The 22,966-nt window shown below is 41.9% G+C and overlaps 2 protein-coding genes across 3 annotated transcripts in view; one reads left to right on the top strand and one right to left on the bottom strand.

Annotated features, from left to right (window-relative positions):
- il17a/f2 (interleukin 17a/f2) overlaps positions 1 to 22,966 on the top strand; it is a 410,073-nt gene that overhangs the window by 193,637 nt on the left and 193,470 nt on the right. The gene's annotated exons all lie outside the window — the stretch shown is intronic.
- stxbp1b (syntaxin binding protein 1b) overlaps positions 1 to 22,966 on the bottom strand; it is a 115,035-nt gene that overhangs the window by 8,567 nt on the left and 83,502 nt on the right. The window contains exons 15-18 of one of the 2 annotated variants that reach the window (XM_062025689.1): positions 12,422 to 12,531; positions 9,967 to 10,068; positions 7,470 to 7,555; positions 591 to 745 (exon numbers count right to left, since the gene is read on the bottom strand). In XM_062025689.1, coding sequence (XP_061881673.1) covers positions 591 to 745; positions 7,470 to 7,555; positions 9,967 to 10,068; positions 12,422 to 12,531 — 453 coding nt within the window. Of the gene's footprint in view, positions 1 to 590; positions 749 to 7,469; positions 7,556 to 9,966; positions 10,069 to 12,421; positions 12,532 to 22,966 lie in introns of both variants that reach the window. The other variant, XM_062025688.1, reaches the window with a different exon arrangement.

Below are 22,966 nucleotides of genomic sequence, written 5' to 3' on the forward strand. Positions count from 1 at the left end.
TTTTGTGTGCTACAGTTTGTATGTGTAAAGTTAAAGTTAAGTTAAAGTATCAATGATTGTCACACACACACTAAGTGTGGTGAAATTTGTCCTCTGCATTTGACCCATCCCCTTGATCACCCCCTGGGAGGTGATGGGAGCAGTGGGCAGCAGCGGCGCCGCGCCCGGGAATAATTTTTGGTGATTTAACCCCCAATTCCAACCCTTGATGCTGAGTGCCAAGCAGGGAAGAATGCTGGTATGAGCTTTTAAACATAACCCGTTAACTGCTGCCAATCAAACGGTGAATAAGATACTCTTTAGGGTTCATATGTTTGTAAATCTGACTGTGATGAAGTCAGTGCCTCACCAGTCATGAATTTCACCGCACGTCACTGGCACAGACAATGGACAGACGAGAATCCTTCGTACTACGTGTGTGTCAACATTTTGTTGGACGGTTAGAAATAAAAATATTAGACATATTGTCAAATCAGCAATTTAATCTGATAATTTTACAATTTTTTTATAAACACATTTCATACATGTGAGACAAATAACCCAAGCATATAAAACATATGTATTGCAGTACTGAAAATAAGAGAACTCACCAATCAGGGCCTCCCATTTGCCATTTGCTTGGGTGACTTCATAAACACAGCGCATCTCACTGTAGGTCATGCCTCCAATAATGAAGACAATGATCCTTGGCCCAGTCTTCACCTCTGTGGGACCTCGGTTTTTGTGCCAGTTACCATAGCGAGCACTGCTTTAATAGAAAAAAGAAAAATTATGTGTGAATTAATATATTCTGGAGAACGAAAGTAGAGAACACTTTCTTACATTTCAAGATCACTAGTGTAGTTGTATTTAAAATCATTCAGACAGGAGTAAAAGCACAGTAGTTTAAACATTTCACGAGTCACATATATTCTGAAGTGCAGTGCAAAAATAAAAGTTTGATACTTGGTCAAAATTGGAGAATACTTTCAGATACCTCAGATACACAATACAGATACAAAATGCTAAGCCGTCTAAAGTGACTGAAACCTACCAGCAGCACGTTGTCTAGATATAGGCCGATGGCATGACCTTCACAGTCAAAGCAAGATAAATTGTCTGTTATAAATCTGTGATTTCTAGAATGTTGCAAGATTGCATCTTATCAATGTCGCAAACTAATTTGAATCCCCCATCCCCCTCCTCTACCTCTGATAGATTCAGCATTCAGGGCTATTCATCAAGATACGTTTTTTACCAAGTTAGACCTTCGCAACGCATACCATTTAGTACACATCCAGGAGGGAAACAAATTAAGACAGCTTTAAGACAGCTTAAAATGAAGCCAATATTGACATTTTTCATAGTTCCCTTTATTTGGAAAAGTATCGATATACATTTTGGTACCGGTACCGGTACTAAATTATTGGTATCGGACCATGCCAACCTTCTTCTTGCCAAGTCTTGAGCAAGTATTTTCTCTTTGCTGTTTCATTTGTTACTTTGTTTTTGTGCTCAGCCTTTTTGCCCGCCTTCCTACGGCCAGTTTATTTTAGACTTTGTTCCTTTTGTTGTTTCATGGCACTGGTTCCTCCACCCAGTACCATTGTTGTTTGTTCCTTACTTGGATAATTAAATATGTTTTTGAACTGTTACGTCTTCCTGTCTGTCTGGGATCCACACTTGAAACATATGTTTTAGCATATGTATCGTACACTTGAGTTCACTTGAAATCACCCTTTTCTTTTTTGAACTTCATTTGGCGTCAAACTCTCTGATTTAAGTCTGTAATATACTGTCGCGCAGCTTGCGTAGGTGCTCCCATCCCCTGCGTAGCCTACCGCAAGGCTTGCGTGCACCCCCAAAAAATCCTAGGTTCATGTCGCCGGCGACGCAGAATGTAGAGCTGTGATTGGTAAGTTTTTGCCAAGGAGGGTCCTTGAACACAGCTGAGCAGACATTGTGCTTGAAATGCACAAATTATTTAATGGAAAACAAACAACAATGATAACATTTCCACGACAACTGATAGTGTACTTAATATCTTGGTGCGCTCTAAAAATAATTACTGTATGTTTAGTTTTTTTTAGCATATTGTGGTGTTGCGTCCAGAAGAAGTCACAAAGTATGACAATCTTTTCAACTTTAATTGTCAACCTTGTGCTAAAAACACAGGTTCAATTCCGATACATATTCTGTCTCATGCACACATGTCTTTTCTCTCACACAAACAGCACTTCTATTTCCCCGTCAATAATCTTTCAGGCACAGTAGATTTACAAACATGTGAACTCTGAACATGACCATACAGATTAATGTATGTCGTTAGTGAACAATAGTTATTTAACAATTTTGTTTATTTACAATTACATGATAGCTCTCTCTTGTCCAATGTTCCAAATGACTGAATAGTGTTGCAAATAATAATAGCGTCCTTTGCCGCGACTCGTTCGCAAGTTGCAGTCCATCTTCACGAAGGTATTTTCCTCTGGTTAGTAAGTAAATTGTCCATTACTGATGATTCTGAATGATTACTTCCAGTGTAGACAAAGGTGTCGATGTTGTGGCTGTCGTCACTCTTCACAAAAAGGAAAAACAGTAGCTAGTCAACAATAACTGTTGCTCTTTCTGGAGACACTGCCCCTTATTGTTTTGAATACAAATCTGCCGCCGGCCCCCATGGAAGAACTATAAACCAAACTGGACGCCGCGGAGGAGACGCAAGAAAGTAAACAAAAGGCTTAAGTGCACACAAATATGCAGCTGCGTCTTTGCATCAACGGGGCTCCCTTTTGGAAGAAGTTCGCTCTTGTGAAGGCATCAGCTCATTATGTTTGCGTTCGCAGTAGACATTTCTTTTACGGGAGTGAGACCAATGCTGTAACATTTACCTGTGACCTGCTTTAAATAATGCTTGTGAAATCTTTTAGAAGACTCGACCTTTGACTGTTCAACAAAAGAACGTGGGTGGAGTACAATACATCAAACTGGGAAAACTGTAAATAGTAAAAGATGGAGAATGTTTGATTTGGATAATTGTTTTCATTTGTAGGAGTTAGAGTTGGGAAATTTTGGGCACCTCACAATTAAATTTTGATTCTAGGGTTACGATTAAATTATAAATAGATTTTTAAGCATATTTCATTATGTTTTATATTAATATTCTTATAACAATCTAGTTTTATGTAATCATTATTAATATGCATTAGGATAAACCGTTTAACATTGTTGGCCTCTGATCTGATTTTTTGGCCTTGGATCCAAATCTAAGGTGTTAGATTAAACAACTAATACCTTAAAGTTGATCTTATTACAACATTTTGAATCAGATTCTGTATTAGATTAGTGGTATTGAATTCGACACACCATTTTTTTAACAAAATAAAGTGGCTAGTGAACGATAACTAAACAAAACCAAAAACTACCATTGACTCCCGTTTAAATCATTTGGGTGTTGCCCTCAAAGTCTTTCTGTATCCATAAGTTAACTCACTGAGTTTTTAAACAGCAAAAACAACCCTAAAAATATTTTGTAATAAAAGGAACAGGAAAAAAAAATCCATCTAATCACTTTGTTATTGTTTATATACTGATACTACACTAGGTATTGATAGTATCAACATCTGGCTCAATCACCCCACTTTACATTGACATTTTAACGGTTAGCTTCTTGCGTCGTCCTGCTCGGAATGCTTAGCCATTGCTTTTCCTCAAGTCCTCCAGTGATAATATACTTGGAAGTAACAGTTTATTTTCCACCATGGTGGTTAGTGTTTTAGAAGTGTCTATATACTGTACGCCCTGATTGTGATCATGGAATCAGGGCCTATATTTGCATATACATTTGACATTTGTATATAAGGCAGGAGCCTTCAAATCACTTAGGCCGGGAGTCGGCAACCCGCGGCTCTTGATTTTCTTTCCGATCCAATACAGAGTAAAATTCAGGCTGATATCAACGATACCGATCCAATACCTTATATAAATATACCTAATTTGTCTGGTAAACTTTAAAAACTAGTGTATTTCAAGTTTTGCTGCTCTTGAAGAATTATCTTCAAACGCTAAAAAAAAATCATAGGGAAAAACAAAAAATTGGCGTTATTCTGCACTAAATGTTATCTTATTCAAATTATACTCTATGCAGTGTCTCCAAGTAGCTTAAAAGTATACATACACTTGTTTTATAATACTGAGTGACTCAATAGTTTCACTTAGACAGGATCTTAGTTATTAAGTTACTTAGCACTGTGTTGCTGTTGGTGATATACATTGTCAAATAACTCAAGTATCAAAAGTAGTGATATTTTGATTTAAGAATCAATATTGTAGCATAAAGATCTGGTTTCAGCCGTATTGATATTTTACTATCGATTCGCACATCACTAGTAAGCACACATGTGGACCAGCTGGCAGAGGAGGTAGGCCATATTGCCTCAACATTCATTATAAGGCTTTCAATTTTTTTGCGGCTCCAGACGGATTTGTTTTTTGTTATTTTGTTCCAAGATTGCTCTTTCAACATTTTGGGTTGGCGACCACCGACTTAGGCCCACCCTTTAACTGTGGGCTTATGCGCTAGCAAATTGCGCCATTTCCGATTCTCGGATGCGATCGTGCACAACATAGCATACAGTAGGTATTGAAGATTAGAGCGCTGAAGCACCATGCCTACATGGCAAATAGGCATCCTTCCTTGGTGATTCAATTATTGAGTCTAATAAGACCACGAAATGCCTCAACGCTTTGCCCCCGATACATTTCAAATACCTCTCCATCAATTGACGATTTGTTTTGATCTGATTTACATCCTGATCACCATTGAAATATGCATAGTCAATGCTGACTCAATGTCGCCATTTCGAATTAGTGATAAGAAGTCCCTTCAGGAATTTGCGATATCACAATCACAGCAATTCACACAAATTCAACCAATTCCTGCAAATTATGTGCAGTAACACAACTTTGTCCAATGCCCGCAATTTTTCTAGACAAATTGGCTAGTCAGCGTCATTTTTGCCAATCAAATTTGTCTCTGAATGGCGCGCAAACACACAGGCCAATTTTCTAATTAGAAAAATGAAGTTTGTTGTGTAGATGAAAAAGGAACATAATTGAGTCAGAATATATCAACTCTTTTGCTCAAACAGCACAATTGTGGCCCTTTCGCATTTAAGACTTACTTACACTTCCTGTCTACAATGGCTAATTAGTGTATGTGGCACTATAATCTAGATGAATAGTTGCCTCCCATTTTGTTTTTGCCAACCCTCCCGATTTTCCCGGGAGACTACCGAATTTCAGTGCCCCTCCCGAAAATCTCCCGGGGCAACCATTCTCCCGAATTTCTCCTGATTTCCACCCGCACATCAATATTGGGGGCGTTTTAAGTAAGTTCCTTACTGTTGAGGTCTGTGTTTTGCTGCAATATAATGTAATGTACGTTTTTGCCAGCAGAGGGCAACTTTGTACCTTCTGCACCAGTGGCTGAAGCCCACCCAGAAGAAATGATCAGTAGTAATGAGGAAGTGTACAGGATACACACTGGTTGTGTCCAAATTCGGGTTCTACAGGATCATACGGTCAAGGAAGGCCACACCTTCAGAGGATCCTCCTCAAACCGTTCGGGGAGGGAGGGGGGGAGCTGAGTGGCCCACTAGGACCCAGGTTTCACACCCAGTAGCCTTGAAGGGATGTGGTTACTTGTAGAGGTGTGCAAGAAAAACGATAACACTTCCTGTTCATTCTTATGTTGGCAGTCTTAAAAATAAAGACGTGTTAAGAAACGTGTATTTCTCAATGCTGACACACCTTTAGAAAAAATTGTTCCAGCTTGGGGGTCACAGCCCTGGATGCACTCCACAGGCAAACTCTGTTGCGTTGACTTTCCATATTTCTTTGTAGCTCTTTTTCAGCTACTTGGGTTACGTCTTCTTGATGTTGCGTTTGCTTTGGAACGCAACATGGATTTACAACCAACAACAAGGCCAAAGCTGGGTACAGTCTGAGTTTACTTAAACATTAAACATATACATACATACATACATTAAGACAGGCATGAACATCCAAGTCTATTTCTGAGGGACTTGATGCCAACTAAAAAGTTCCTAAGCTTGTCTACAATTATAGCTGTGTTGGCCCTGCGATAAGGTGGCGACTTGTCCAGGGTGTACCCCGCCTTCCGCCCGATTGTAGCTGAGATAGGCTCCAGCGTCCCCGCGACCCCGAAGGGAATAAGCGGTAGAAATGGATGGATGGATGGATGGCCCTGCGACTTGTCCAGGGTGCACCCCGCCTACCGCCCGAATACAGCTGAGATAGGCTCCAGCACCCCCCGCAACCCCGAAAGGGATAAGCGGTAGAAAATGGATGGATGGATGGATGTTATTGAGTATTACAAGACAATAAAAATATAGATACATGTAACACAAAATAACGAGAATGTGAGTTGAATTACCCACCAATTGTTTATGATACTGTATAAAAACGAATGCACCATCATATAACTCATTTCTTCTTACGGACGCTGACTGGGGAATGGCCAACTATAACACCTAATGACACATGTGTCAATTCTGCCCGTACAAAGATATTAATGCTAACTGTAGAATGGCACTGTGAGAGAGCTATTAATACCATATGTATTAATGTGGTTGTAGTTTGCAATAGTATACAATTTTTAAATTTTTTGCTCATCTCCACGAGGAAACCAAAATATATCCTATCCACGTACATATTTTGATATATCACAGCTAATTTTATTGCAATTTATTAATAACCAAATAATCACTGTATTGTGGTATCTTCTATTTTTCAGCATCAAAGTTACTGTATGTACTGTCCCAGCATTTTTTTCAATTTCTCAGTGACTTTATTCACTTTATTCACAAAATTCTGGCAGGGCAAATGAGGATTCACCTTTTTGGAAGTATGCGATCATTAAAGGGGCCTATTGAGACCTGCTGATGTTTTTTGGTATCTGCATAAATCCCATAAGTCCACCATTAATGAAAACATTTGAAAAAAGGATTACAATTGTAATCCTTTTTTTCACGCTATGCTCTTGTTGTGGCGCAGACTTCACTGTTGCCATTTCTAATATAAAGTAGTGTATAGTTCAAACTTATAGGAGTCAGTAGTCTTGTTATGGAAGCGCTAAAAACTGCAACAAAGTGCAGAAGATGCAGTCAAAGTAGAGGGACATAAATAAGACCCATTAACAAAACGGCACATTCTAATGAGACGGTCAGAAAGCAACTTGAAACAGGTCTGTAAAACATAGTCCATGCACAATTTTGATCTCAGAACCACCATTAAACATGTTATGTCGACCACAAAGAAGTATTTTAAATGTAGAACAAAATCATAATATGAACTCTTAAAAGTTTTTAAACAATGAAGTTGTAATGCATCTGAAAATAATAATTGTAAAATATGTAAATTTGTCCAATCCTTGTCATGCAATTACTGGAATATTGCAATATACTCACCTTGATGGAGCACTGGCTTTGGCTGCTGCTTGTCTCTGGGAAATATATGGGTATTGCTTGATGTCAAGTTTATCTTCAATGGCATCCTAGAGGAACACAAGTTGTTTCAGGAACGCATAATCATTAATGCATTTTCAAAATATATAGCAGTAATTTTGATGGTAAACTTTCATTTATTTGCTCAAAACTGTAACAATTGTATCTAAAGTAGCATCAGGAATTATTCTGAAGTGAAAGCGAGAACACCAGCCGTCTTGTCACTCATTTTTGCACTGGTGTATGCATTGACATCCCTGTTAAGGTAAAGTAGCATGTGCGGATAAAATACATTACGTGTTTACATATATTATAGGGATGGTTTACCCGATACTAGTGTGGACTTGCTTGTGTTGTAATGTTGATGCTCACAATTGCGGATTTTGTGAATGCAATTCAGTCATCATGATGTGTGCAAGGTAAGAAAGTGCTGCAGTGCTGTATCTTAGGGCTGCTGTCTGCTTGTTAAGGTCGGCAGTGAAGTTTAAAAAGAGTGCAAGACAAAATAAAGTTATCCACTCTCTTTGTCTCTCTGGATGGAGGCAGGGCCACTAGCATACACACACAGAAAAGTGCAACTTTGTAACTTAAACGTAAAGTAACAAAGTAGAAAGGATCGGGATCACAGCAAAAATTTAATCATCTGTTCCTTGTCATATTTCTGATATTTTCTGAAAGTTTTATCAAAGTAAACTCATACCCTTTTGAGTTATGTTGTTAACTAACAGACAGACACACCCCAACAAATACATAACCTCTATATTAGGGGTGGGCAATTAATTTTTACCGGGGGCCGCATGAGCAACCCGAGCACTGCTGGAGGGCCACATCGACAATATTTCAATTAAATTTTGCTCAATATTATTTTTGATATATACCGTTAGATAAATAATAATAATAATAATAATAATAATAGTTAATAATAATAATTTCATTTAACCTAACTTAAATTTACACCAAAAACACTGCTTTGGAAATTATTTGTACCCCTTTCAGAGATCACATTTAGTTCCCCTTAAACATCCTCATGTTGCACAATGAAATGTAAGCATAGGATGAAGTGTGCATTCCTGTAACTTTCTCTAGTAACAGCATTCCATGATTAATATAAATAAATTAACAATAATAATAAATGACAGTAAAATAAGCACACGTATGACTGAGGAGTCATAGTGTAACTTTGTGTGGTGTTTGAGTTGTCCGACTTTTTGTGTGGCCATAAACGCACCAGTGGTTTAGTGGTATGCGTGTTGGTGACAGATGACAAGTTGGTTTTGGCCTGGTTTGTACGGCATAAAATGACTAGTTTTTCGAGATAGAAGTGTTTTACTCATGTTTTTGGTGTGTTTATGGTCGAATATAATCAGTTTTGCTCAATAAAGTGATCGATATAATTCCTGGCCTCGAAGCATCTCGATAGATGTTACAATAATTGAACGGTGTTGACGAACACCGTTAGGGCCGCTTGTTGTCACTGTCACTCAAAGTTGCATTGCAAAATTACACAGAATGAATGTGTTTATTGTGTTTAGAATTCAGATGGGATTTGATTTGGTGCGTGGCATATATTTGCTGTGCGCAGAGGACGCTTGAGCAGTGTGCAATTGCGCAGGCGCGCACCTTAGAGGGAACGTTGCTTGGCAGTCCATGTCTTGTTGAAAACACGCCATTCGTCATCAACTTTTCTCTTTTTAGCGTCTCGGGTGTAGACCGTGCATCACTTGTCGCTGGTCACCTTCACTCACAGGTTACACACGGACATACGCTCATAAATAACACTTTTCAAAATAAAAGCAGCACAGTTGTATTGCGCGCACTACATAGATGTTTTTTCAACTTTATTTTGTAATTTGTGATTGCAGCTGTTCACATTCACTCACAATCACGCACGCGCATACGTCCACACGGAAGTAATACAAATAACGCTTTTCAAAACAAAAGCAGCACCGTTGTATTGCACACTCGACATAGATACTTTTTAAAATGTATTTTGTAATTTATGATTGGCCTCACGCGGGCCGGACAGGGACGCACAAAGGGCCAGATGTGGCCCGCGGGCCGCAGAATTCCCAGGTCTGCTCTATATACAGTAGTCTGAATGAACATATACAATAATTATACCATGCTTTTGTTGTGATTTTGTTGTTTGAAATCCTGTATTTATGCTGTCATTATTAAGATATCTATGTATTTAATATACATTCGTTATTTATTTTATTTATTTTTTATTTTAAGTTAAAACATAATGTAACTGTGAACATTCATCAATTTGCAGGTGATTTGGAGCATAATCAATCTGATTGTTATTTATATCTAAATTACCAATGGCTTTCTCATTCCTCAATCTTTTTTTTGTCTCTTCCTTCCCTCTGTCCTTTTACTCTATTCCTGGAGAGAGAGATAGTCCATACAGACCATCTCCCTTTTGTGTTGTACTGCATTCTGTCAGTGTACTATGTACCTCAATGAGATCCTTGACAAGCGGAGTCCATCTTGAGAGTTGGTAGGTCTGCTCACTGACTCGTTCTTTACGGTCAGGCTTTTTGGTTTTCTTGGCAGGGCCCTGCAATTGATTATAACTGTTTTTTTTAATTGAAGACTTCAATGACACCACAAATAGAAATCCCAACTCAATGTTCCTTACGAATGACACAAAAGGAAATAATTAAAATCGTGAAAAAATGCAAATCCAATACTTAAATCGATTGTAATGGTATTGATATAGGAACAATAAACATTTTATTAAAGCGATCTCAGGACCTCTAATGTATATCAGTAACCTATCATTTCAAACAGGCAAATTCCCCAAAAAATGCAAATAGCTTAGGTTGTACCAATGTAAAAGACTGGAGACAAACACCAATTTACAAATTATAGACCTGTTTCTTTACTTCCACAATTTTCGAAAATCATTGAAAAACTGTTCAATAACAAATTGGAGAGTTTTATAAATAAACATAACACAGAAATCAGAACACTCGCTTAGAACCAATATCGATACAAAGCTAATATTTCAACATTGATGGCTTTAATCAAAATAACAGAGGAAATTACCAATGCAGTAGATGGTAAACAGTGTTCAGTTCAGTTTCAGTTTATTTCGAACATGCATACGATACAAGTAGTGGATCACATATTTCCAGTTGTTTCATAACAGCACGTCCGAAAAGTCCTGTGGGGAGTGCTCAGAGAGTATGGGGTATCGGACTGTCTGATTGTGGTGGTCCGCTCCCTGTATGATCAGTGCCAGAGTTTGGTCCGCATTGCCGGCAGTAAGTCGGACACGTTTCCAGTGAGGGTTGGACTCCGCCAAGGCTGCCCTTTGTCACCGATTCTGTTCATAACTTTTATGGACAGAATTCCTAGGCGCAGTCAAGGCGTTGAGGGGATCTGGTTTGGTGGCTGCAGGATTAGGTCTCTGCTTTTTGCAGATGATGTGGTCCTGATGGCTTCATCTGGCCAGGATCTTCAGCTCTCGCTGGATCAGTTCGCAGCTGAGTGTGAAGCGACTGGGATGAGAATCAGTACCTTCAAGTCCGAGTCCATGGCTCTCGCCCGGAAAAGGGTGGAGTGCCATCTCCGGGTTGCGGAGGAGACCCTGCCCCAAGTGGAGGAGTTCAAGTACCTTGGAGTCTTGTTCACGAGTGAGGGAAGAGTGGATCGTGAGATCGACAGGCGGATCGGTGCGGCGTCTTCAGTAATGCGGACGCTGTATCGATCCGTTGTGGTGAAGAAGGAGCTGAGCCGGAAGGCAAAGCTCTCAATTTACCGGTCGATCTAGGTTCCCATCCTCACCTATGGTCATGAGCTTTGGGTTATGACCGAAAGGACAAGATCATGGGTACAAGCGGCCGAAATGAGTTTCCTCCGCCGGGTGGCGGGGCTCTCCCTTAGAGATAGGGTGAGAAGCTCTGCCATCCGGGGGGAGCTCAAAGTATAGCCGCTGCTCCTCCACATCGAGAGGAGCCAGTTGAGGTGGTTCGGGCATCTGGTCTGATGCCACCCGAACGCCTCCCTAGGGAGGTGTTTAGGGCACGTCCGACCGGTAGGAGGCCACGGGGAAGACCCAGGACACGTTGGGAAGACTATGTCTCCCGGCTGGCCTGGGAACGCCTCGAGATCCCCCGGGAAGAGCTGGACGAAGTGGCTGGGGAGAGGGAAGTCTGGGTTTCCCTGCTTAGACTGCTGCCCCCGCGACCCGACCTCGGATAAGCGGAAGTAGATGGATGGATAGATGGATATATATATATATATATATATATATATATATATATATATATAATATATATATATATATATAAAAGTAAAGAAATATTAAATACATAAATAACCTTTATCTAAAAAAAAAAAGAAGGTTCAAGATGTTCATCATAATTGTTCTTCTTTGTACTTTGTGAACACTTGTAGTTTGAACTCTTAAACTGGATCATATTGGTGTTTTGTTTGATTTCTTTGGTTAATCCATTCCATAATGTCATTCCACATACGGATATGCTAAAGGTTTTAAGAGTTGTAAGCGCAAACTCAAAACTCAATGAGTAGGGATAGTTAGCATCACTGTGCTACTCAATCCACATGTTGAGGTCGGCAAACTTATACCTGAACTGCACAATACAGGCTGTCAACCATTTCACCGGAAGAGTATAACAATGAATTCATCCGTGACGAGAGCACCTCTTCATAGTGCAAGAGGTGTTCATTTGAAGATTAAAGTCTGTTTCCACAGGGGGCTGCTGTCAGGTTGAGACCCCGATGAGGTTTGTTTGCCGGATATTGGACCGCACACACAATACTGTTCTGAACATGTTAACCTATTGCATTGATTTGCATGTCTTTGTGGGTATATATACTTAAGGTTTAGTTGTAGATGTTAAGGATGTGTAAATATACATGTATAATGGACAAGCACAGGTTACCTCAGAGACAATAGGCACACCCATGTGGGCCATGTTGGAAATTATGTCACTGTCCTCAGGTGGGATGTTGGCATGCTGCAGCAACTTGCACAAGTTTTCTTCAGTCACGCCTGAAAAACACAGACAGAGTACATAAAAAAATATAACAACAAAACAACTTAAATGTAAGTTAGAATTGCTCTGCTCTAATCACAGCCAGGGCATCATGCCAGTAAGGTAGAATAGAATGGAATAGAATACTTTATTGTCATCAAACATGAGAGCATGACACAATTACAGGTGGCTACTCTGTAAGGTGCAATTAAAATACAAGACAAACAATAAATAACATGGTATTTATGCATTCATTTTAACATTACAAACAACAATGCAACAGTAAAAAACAGTGTAAGCTTTTGGGACTGATTCAATATCTTAATGGCCCATAGGTAAAAACTGTTTAACTCTGTTTGTCCTGTTCTTGTGTGACTGAAATCTCTTCCCTGATGGCAGCAAGGTGAACATGTGCTTACCAGGGTAAGAGCTGTCTGCCAGGATTTTCTTTACTCTGCCAAGGCAGTAAGAACGAGCAATGTCCTCCACGTTTGTGTTTTGTTTTTGTTTTGGGTTAAAAAAAAAAAGCGTCCCCAAAGTGTCTTATCAATAGGTAGAAACGTTTCCTGGGTCAGAATGATGTAGGTGGCGCTGTAAGCAAACAAAGCTACCGGAACCACAAAAACTATAGAAGGATAAACTATTCTCTAACCTTATTCTATATTCTCCAGTCACATGTCACAACAAAACGACAAAAAGCGATGAAGTAAGATGACGAAAGTGACTCTTTTGTTTGCACAGACAAGGTGGAATTACTTCTGTGCGTTACACTTAATACAACTGTGAAATATCAAGAGAATGTTGAATCGGAGTCCTGAAGATTCTTTATCCACTGAAACTTGCCTGATTCTACAGCTTCCCTCGTATGCTTACAGTCACAGCAGCGATAGTTTGCCTCTTGCAGTCTTGGAGTGAACAACTAAAGTAGAAATGAGCTTCTGGTAGGTTTAATAATACTTTAATCTTGGTGAGCTAACTGCTACGAGCTACTTGTTATGCTACATCTGAGCTAGTTTAGCTAGCATGTAGGTGACCATATTCTGAAATCCCAAAAAGAGGACACATATATGCGTGCCAAGGCGGGCAGCACGCCAAAGCCGGGACTAGGTGAAAAGTTGCCAATGATACTTGAACTTGCTTTATAAATAATATATTTATTTAAATGAAGCATTTTTCTCCTCTGTTGACAGCAGCGTTGGCGCTAGGAATTTTCAAAATGGGGTCCAATGGACCCCATCAAGTCATAAAAATGGGGTCCCACAGTACATTTTTGGGGTCCCACTTTTTTGTAAGCGTTTTGAAAACAAATGTTAAACGTATGCATTGTCCTGTTATATCTCACATTCTATATTGTGTTTTGGAAAAAGGTTGTCATAAACGTTACTTAATTCATTAAAAGAAATAATAAAAAAAGAAGACAAATTTGTATGCACATGTAAATGTATTTAGTTATAAAACATTCATTCACTTTCTTCTTTCCTTCATGATCTAAACTTTACCGCTGCTGGTAGTTTTTTCGATGTTTTTATTTTTTATAAGTTGTAGGTGTATTTATTTCAGTATAAAAGTGTAAAAAGTGTTTTGCTTCGGTCATGCAATGATGATAATGGTGTGCCAGGGCATACATACATTTTATATTTAACGCTTAAATCTCTGGAGTCTACATCAACTTCAGATCTATTCCTCATTTCAAAATGTTTTAGTTTTTTTATGTTGTTTTTTTGTTTGTTTGTTTTCCGCCCTTTTTTGTCAAACAAAACTATGTTTTTGTATGGCAAACACACAAAATATGCAAAATCTTCCACCAAAAATATTTTTCAAAGTGGAATATTTGATGTGACATAATCGGAACCTTGGATAGGTCAATAATTCATAATAACATTGATTTTGATTCAATATTATGTTTTGAGCAATGACAGTTTGAAAGAAAAAAAAACAGCTTTGTTTTATTATTCAACATTGTAACTTTTTCTAAATTACATTTCACCTTTAAGCTTTTTTATTTCACTTTTGTTATGTTTTTGTTTATTTTAATAGTATTTTTAGAATGTGCCGTGGGCCTTTAAAACATTAGCTGTGGGCCGCAAATGCTTCCTTTTGATTTCAATGCGTTAAAAACATACAAAAAGTGCGTTAACGCCAACACTGCTTGTCAGTATAACAAAATAAGTCACACTTATATTTTGTAACATTCACAGTTTTGGGAAAAAGTGCAGAGGTAGAAATATTCAAAATAACCTCAAAATTTTAATTTCCCCTCGGGGATTAATAAAGTATTTCTGATTCTGATTGTAATTCTGATTGTATATATATATATATAAAAAATATTGTCCAATAAAAAAAGTAAGGAATTAGTTGTCATTGTTAACACCCCCCACACACAATTCATCAACATCGTCTCATTCTAATTCCACACTGTGGGGAGGCGGGGTGTTATAAGGTTTGTGTTGTCATAACACCCCTTGTGAAATGGTACGCTACAGCAGCAGGGAGGAAGTGGGCGTGTGTGCTGTTCTGGCTTCTGTTGAATACAGTCAGACTAGAATATACACTTGTCTCAGGTCTCATTATTCTTACACACACAAACATGGTGTCAGAAGTGACTAGAACCACACAAAGTCAGGTGGAAGAGTACCGTGCTTCACGGAGGGACCTGTGAAGACGAGAAGAAAAACAAGAAAAGAGTGGAACGGCGTTAGCAACAAGCTAGGCTAACAACATCACCATGGCTACAAACATCCCGCCACCGGAGGAGATGAAGATCAGTGGCGATCTTGCAAGTAACTGCGAAAACTTCAGAGCAGAATTCGACAACTTTGTACTTGCTACAGGATTACAAAACAAAGCAAAAGAGGTACAAGCAGCAACTTTACGAAGAGTGAATGTCGTCACATATACAAACACAACTTGGGACTCACACCGGAGCAAGGAAAGGACGTGACAGTTATTCTCGATGCCTTGGAGGGATATTTCAAGCCAGCTAGAAACGTCATATTTGAGAGATACGTTTTTGGCATCTGCAAGCAAGATGAGAGGCAGCCCATTGATGCATTTGTAACAAAGTTGAGGGAGAAGGCTGCTTCCTGTGAGTATGGACAACTCAGAGAGGATCTGATAAGAGACAGACTGGTGCTGGGTGTGAGTGATGAAAGCGTGCGCCGCCGTCTACTCAGACAGAAGGATCTCACACTAGCGTCAGCCATAGAAATATGCAGAGCTGCTGAGATGACAGACAAGGGGATAAAAACGATCACACAGGACAGGGCACAAGAGACAGTGCATGCAACAGATGGCCGGCGGCCGCGAGACCCACCAGGCTGGAACGCTCGGACAGGTTCCAGTATCAGACTCCAGGCACGAGTGAAAACAGCATGTGCAAATTCTGCGGGAACATGCACAGGCGCGGAAGCGACCTGTGTCCTGCATTTGGAAAAAACTGTCGCCACTGTGGAACAGCAAATCATTTTGCCAAGGTGTGTATGAAGAGGGGCCAAGCTACACGACAGTTACATGCAGCTGACATGGAGGTAAATGAGGACATGGACAGGTCTGACACAGAGGCCCACATATACACAGCAGAGTGCATAGGGGCAATTCAGGGTCGGGGGAAGAAATGGTTTGCCAACATAAAAATGAATGGAGGGTCTCAGAGGTGTCAGTTAGATTCAGGGGCAGCCTGTGATGTTATGAGCATAAAAGACATGAGGAGACTTGCTCCAGAGGCTAAATTACTACCAAGCCAGACCAGATTAGTACTGTATCCGGGCCAATCAATGCACTCCATAGGCATATTCCGAACAGAGTGTCCAGTGAGGGGTAAAGCACACACGCTACAATTTGAGATAGTAAGAAGCGGGCAGAGACCCCTGTTGTCAGGTGAAACAAGTGAGCGTTTAGGTTTAATGCACTTCACCATTCCAGAGGAGCTGCTTATGGTAGGGCATAGTAGCTCAGAGCCACTAACCAGGCAGCACCTTGTGCAGACTTATCATGATGTTTTTAACGAGCCAGTTGAGTCACTCCCAGGGGATGTTCATTTTGAGTTACATACTGACGTAGCCCCAGTGCAGGCTTCTCCAGTGGCTCTCAGAGATACAGTCAAGGCTCAGCTAGACAAATATGAAAAAGAGGGCCATTTAATCTCAGTGACAGAGCCTACTGAATGGATTAGCAACATGGTGATTATCAGACAGCCAGAGAAGTTAAGGATCTGCATAGACCAGGGGTCGGCAACCCGCGGCTCCGGAGCCGCATGCGGCTCTTTGATCACTCTGATGCGGCTCAGCTTCATACTTGCTGACCCTCCCGTTTTTCCGGGAGACTTCAGAATTTCAGTGCCTCTCCCGAAAATCTCCCGGGACAACCATTCTCCGATTTTTACCCGGGCAACAATATTGAGGGCATGCCGTGATGGCAGTGCATTTAGCGCCCTCTACAACCTGTTGTCACGTCTGCGTGCCGGCCCGGCTCTACCCTACACACGTAAGTGACAACCCCGCCCACTTCAACCGACGCACGGGGGGGGTTTGGTGGTAGCGGGGGTGTATAATGTAGCCCGGAAGAGTTAGGGCTGCATGGGATTCTGGGTATTTTTTCTGTTGTGTTTATGTTGTGTTACAGTACGGATGTTCTCCCGAAATGTGTTTGTCATTCTTGTTTGGTGTGGGTTCACAGTGTGGCGCATATTTGTAACAGTGTTAAAGTTATTTTATACGTCCACCGTCAGTGTGAACTGTATGGCTGTTGACCAAGTATGCCTTGCAGTCACTTATGTGTGTCTGCAGAAGCCTCATACAACATGTAACAGGGCTGGCACGCTGTTAATACAGGCTGTAGAGGGCGCTAAAGACAGTGCCATCACGGCACGCCCTTATTTTTGTTGATAGGGTGAAAATCAGCAGACATTCGATAGAATAGATGCCCAGAATTTCGGGAGTTTACCGGAAAAATTGGGAGGGTTGGCAAGTATGACTCTGTCAAGTGGCATTCATTTAAAAATCGCGGGCCGCACTAACATTAAATTTTCATACTAAGGTGGGGGCCGCAAAATAGCGGGTCTGGTTTATACATAGCACAAAGCAAAAAAAAACTTTGTATGCAGTGTTATTTCATTTTAAATTTCAAAAGAGTTTTGCGGCTCCCATTGTTTTCTTGAATTTGTGAAACGGGTCAATATGGCTCTTTGAGTGGTAAAGGTTGCCGACCCCTGGCAAGACCCTAAGTCATTGAATCAGGCCCTAAGGAGGTCTCACTACATAATGCCGACACTTGAAGATGTGTTACACAAGCTGCCCAGGGCTCGCACACTCACACTTGTAGATGCACAAGATGCTTTTTTGCAGTGTAAGCTAGACGAGGAGAGCAGTTACACCACCACGTTCTGGACGCCGTGGGGCAGGAAGCGCTGGTTAAAGCTGCCATTTGGGGTGTCTGTGGCCCCAGAAATATATCAGCGAAAGCAGCACGAATTACTGGCAGGTTTAAGCGGGGTAAAGCCAATAGCAGATGACATACTGGTGGTTGGGTGTGGGGAGGCAGATGAGGAGGCCATACATGACCATGACACAAAACTGATGGCACTCATGCAGAGGTGCAGGGAGGTTAAGCTGAGGTTGAGTTTAAAGAAACTGCATTTCAGGGTCAGAGAGGTCAAGTTTCACGGACACATTCTCTCGACAGAGGGGCTCAGAGTGGACCCTGAGAAAAGTAGGGCGGTCCGGGACATGCCACACCCCAAAGACGCTAAGGCCGTACAATGGTTCATCGGGTTTGTGACATACCTCGCAAGGTTCATGCCACACCTCTCTGAGGTATGCGAGCCACTACAGAGGCTGTTGGACAAAGATGTCCCATGGCACTGGCTGCCCAAACACGACGCTGCAGTCGAGGAGATCAAGCGACTCGTCACAACTGCCCCGATCCTGAGATACTACGACGTGACAAAGCCAGTCGTCATCCAGAGCGATGCGAGTCAGAAAGGACTGGGCTGCTGCCTGATGCAGGAGGGTCAGCCTGTGGGGTACGCGTTGCGGGCGCTAACCCAGACTGAACAGAATTATGCACAAATAGAAAAAGAGTGTTTGAGTATTGTGTTTTCGTGCCAGCGTTTTCATTAATATTTGTATAGGCGAGCGGAGATATTAGCAGAAACGGACCCCAAGCCGCTCATTTCAATTTTCACAAAGTCCCTCCTCACAGCACCCAAACGACTTCAGAGCATGCTGCTCACTCTTCAGGCCTACAATCTCATGGTAGTGTACAAGCCAGGTCCTGATATGCATATTAGTGACACACTGATCAGGGCCACTGCTCCAACACAGGGGACTGACACTAAACATACAAAGCAGTCCATCTGCTGCCTGCAGAGAGAGCAAGAGGCCACTGAGTTAATAAACCAGGCTGAATACCTGAACGTCACCAGCCAGCGGCTAAACCAGATAAGACTGCACACGGAGGGCGATGGGAGCCTTCAGTTATTGAAAGAGGTGGTGATCCAGGGATGGCCAGATTGCCGAGAGGATGCTCCTCTGGCGATAAGAGAATACTGGTCAATCAGGGACGAGATCAGTGCACAGGATGGAGTACTATTCAGAAGCCAGAGAGTCATAGTACCAAAATCGTTGCGTGCAGAGATGTTGAAACGCATCCATACCAGCCATGTAGGAGGAGATGCTTGCTACAGACAAGCCAGAGACACGCTGTTCTGGCCCAACATGCACAGCGAGATCAAGGACTATGTGAGCCAGTGCTCAACGTGCAATGAATACTCACATGAGCAGCAGCGGGAAACATTGATGTCCCATGCACTTCCTACACGACCTTGGCAGATCCTCAGCATGGATCTGTTCAAACAAGCGGGCAAAGACTTTCTGATTATTGTTGACCATTATTCTGATTTCTGGGAAATAGAGCTGCTTCCAGAACTTTCAGTGGAGACCACAGTGCTAAGGTGCAAGGCCCAGTTTTCACGTCATGGACAACCGGATCGCGTGATAACAGATTGTGGGTCTCAGTTTGACTGTGAGACCTTCAGGAGATTCGCAAAGGAGTGGGACTTTGACCATGTCAAGTCCTCCCCCAGGCACCCAAAATCGAACAGGAAGGCCGAATCGGCCGTGAAGATAGTGAAGGCTCTGTGCAAGAAGGCAGCCAGCGCGGGTAATGACCCATGGCTGGCCATTTTGCAGTAGAGGAACACGCCCACGGAGGGCATGCTCAGCAGCCCCGCACAGAGGCTGAGGACTCCGCTCCCAGTCGCTGACACGCTTTTGGAGCCGAGTGTGGTCACTGGGGTCCCAGACAAACTGCGGATAAAACACCAGACAGCCAAACTCTGGTACGACAGATCGGCCAGGGACCTGCCTGAGATGTGTATTGGACAGGACATAAGGATGAAGCCCCTACCTGGGGACAGGACGGGCAGGTGGCGAAGAGGAGTTTGTCTACAACAGGTAGGCCCCAGATCGTACCTAGTGGATGTTGAGGGGACATTCTATCGCCGTAACCGGGTGGATTTGCGACCAGCGAAGAGGGACACGGCCGAGCGCCACCCTGAGCAAAATTGTGTACAGCACAGCTGCCCACCTGATGGGCAACCCAGCGGTCCACCCAGCAAAGTAATGGATACTGACACTGGTGTCCAGGCCATCAGGCCACTCAGGCAGAGTGACCAGTACCAGCCTATGGCTGGACAACCTCCATCACCATCACCACCACCACTATTTGCGCCAGTCGGGGACAGGACGGCCAGTGGCAGGGTGGTGAAAGCGCCTGACGGACTTAATCTTTAGGCACGTCCGAACTCTTGGGTTTTGTTGGTTAAAGTATACCTGGGACTGATTTGTTAAGGTTGTTGACATACAAAAAAAAAAAAAGAAAGGTTGTTGTAATGCTGGAATGACATTGATTTGCACAAAGTATTATTTGCACTAAAAGATTGGTTCTCACTGTGCTTGTACTAAGGTTTTCAGCAATGTAAAAGTTGGCATCTATAAAAGGGGAGATGTTATAGGGTTTGTGTTGTCATAACACCCCTTGTGAAATGGTATGCCCCAGCAGCAGGGATGAAATGGGTGTGTGTGATGTTCTGGCATTTGTTGAATACAGTCGGACTAGAACAGTGGTTCTTAACCGGGGTTCGATCGAACCCTAGGGGTTCGGTGAGTCGGTCTCAGGGGTTCGGCGGAGCTTCCGCCGCAGAGGGCAAGACACACCCAACTCATCGTGTCAATTCGTGATGACACGCCCCGCTTGGCCATCACTGGCTGCAAATGATGATGTAGCGACTGGCTACGGGGTGTTAACCAATGGCTTTGGCTGGGGGGCGGGACTTACGGGGAAGTTAGGGAAGTGACATTGTTGATAGGAAGTGGGGGTTCGAGTTTTGCCGGGAAAGAGGAGAGACGCACATTGGAGCTGTTGTGTGGTTAAATTGCATCTTGAACAATAAAGACAAGACAAATAAAGAAGACGTATGAGCCTACATTCCTGGGATTATTACAATACATTGCTTGGCCAATCAGTGCTGCGGGGAATTTAGTACACTCCGTAGTCAACATGTGACTGTCGTGGTAGTACGTCGTGTGATTTCTTTCTTGATATTTTAATCCATACTAACTATGTCGAGCAAAAAAAGAAAGTGGTCGGACGAATATGTACAACATGGATTCACATGTATCACGGAACGTGATGGGACCCAGCGTCCTATCTGCATGATTTGCAATGTCAAGTTGAGCAACTCTAGTCTCGCACCGGCAAAACTAAAGGAACACTTCATGAAGCTGCATGAAGATGGGGAATACAAGAACACAATGCTTGCTGAATTCAAGCTGAAGAGAGCCAGATTCGATGAAAAAGCCACTCTGCCTGCTTTTGGATTTGTACCCATTAACAAACCATTCCTCACAGCATTGCACGAAGTTGCTTACCTGATCGCAAAGCACGGCAAGCCACACGCCATTGGTGAAACACTCATAAAACCAGCTGCGTTAAAGATGGCGAATCTGATAGTCGGAACAGCGGCCGAAGGTAAATTATCCCAAATTCCTCTTTCAAATGACACCAACAGCGACAGAATAGAGTATATGAGTTGGTTTTGTTCTTTGAACAAGGTGATATTCATGCACGGTTCATTTTGTGCACCAGTAAAAAAAACATATACCTATGTCTTGAATTTGAAAAAAATCATATTTTATTTTTCACTAAAGAAGGGTTCGGTGAATGCGCATATGAAACTGGTGGGGTTCGGTACCTCCAACAAGGTTAAGAACCACTGGACTAGAATATACACTTGTCTCAGGTCTCATTATTCTTACACACACAAACACGGGGCCGGCGGTCCGACACCGGGGCCCGCTCCAAGATGGCGGCGAGGGGGCGTGGCCGGCGGACCCGCGTCCAAATGGACTACAGGTGCGTGGATCGCGCAGCTGGACAAAATTAAGTAATCCCTTCACAGTGTTTAAAGGGGCGGTGGCCGAGAGCCAGACACCCATGCCGGAAGAAGCAGAGAGAGAGTTGGAAAGCCAGCAGAAACCCATGCAGGAAGAGACCGAGAGAGAAGCCGGAGCCAGAGAGAAGCGGATGCCTCCAGCTGCGCCCGCAGCTGGAGGGAAGGAGCGGAGAGAGAGAGAGAGGGAGGAAGACGACACGCTGCTGGAAGAGCAGAAGCGAAGGAGCGAGCAGGTGAAGCCGGAGCTGAAAAGCGACCAGCAAGAGACTCAAAGTATTATTTACAAAAATAAAGAAAGTCAAAACCTGCTCAGCACAATGTCCTTCCTCGATGGTCCCAAAAACCCACATGACAGCGAGGAACTGTCACACAAACTTTTAACAAAAGTTACACAATTAAACGTCACCAGGCAACACTAAAATGGCCCTAGTGTGTACACGGCAAAAACTGAAATCTAAGTAAGATTAAATATCTCAAATGAGGGTGATATTTGCTTATTTTCTGTCTGATAAGATAATTATTCTCACTAAGCAGATTTTGTGTTAGAGTGTTTTACTTGTTTTAAATGTTTTGGTCCTAAATTATCTCAGTAAGATATTACAGCTTGTTGCTGAGATTTGATGACCTATATTGAGGAAAACATGCTTGAAACTAGAATATCAACTGTTGCAAAGCTGTGTCATCAACACTCACAAGTATAAAACTACTTATTTAAAGTAATAATTTCTTATTTCAAGCATTAAATAAAAAATCATGATTTTGACACAATTGTGTGTCTAAAACAGATGACAGCCAAATGGACTTTGCTGTTTTATTTTCAATGAAACAATAGAAAATACATACTCATATAGTAGTGCAGTTATTAGTGAGAATATACTTATTTTAAGGTACTTCTGGGTTCATTGAGGTTAGCTAATTTTTCTTGTTTTGGAAAGTCTTGACAAGCCAAATGTTCTTGTTCTTTTGGCAGATAATTTAGCTTAGTTCAAATAAAATACCCC

The sequence above is a fragment of the Entelurus aequoreus genome, linkage group LG17, assembly GCF_033978785.1.
Source record: "Entelurus aequoreus isolate RoL-2023_Sb linkage group LG17, RoL_Eaeq_v1.1, whole genome shotgun sequence".
In the NCBI taxonomy this organism is placed as follows: domain Eukaryota; kingdom Metazoa; phylum Chordata; class Actinopteri; order Syngnathiformes; family Syngnathidae; genus Entelurus; species Entelurus aequoreus.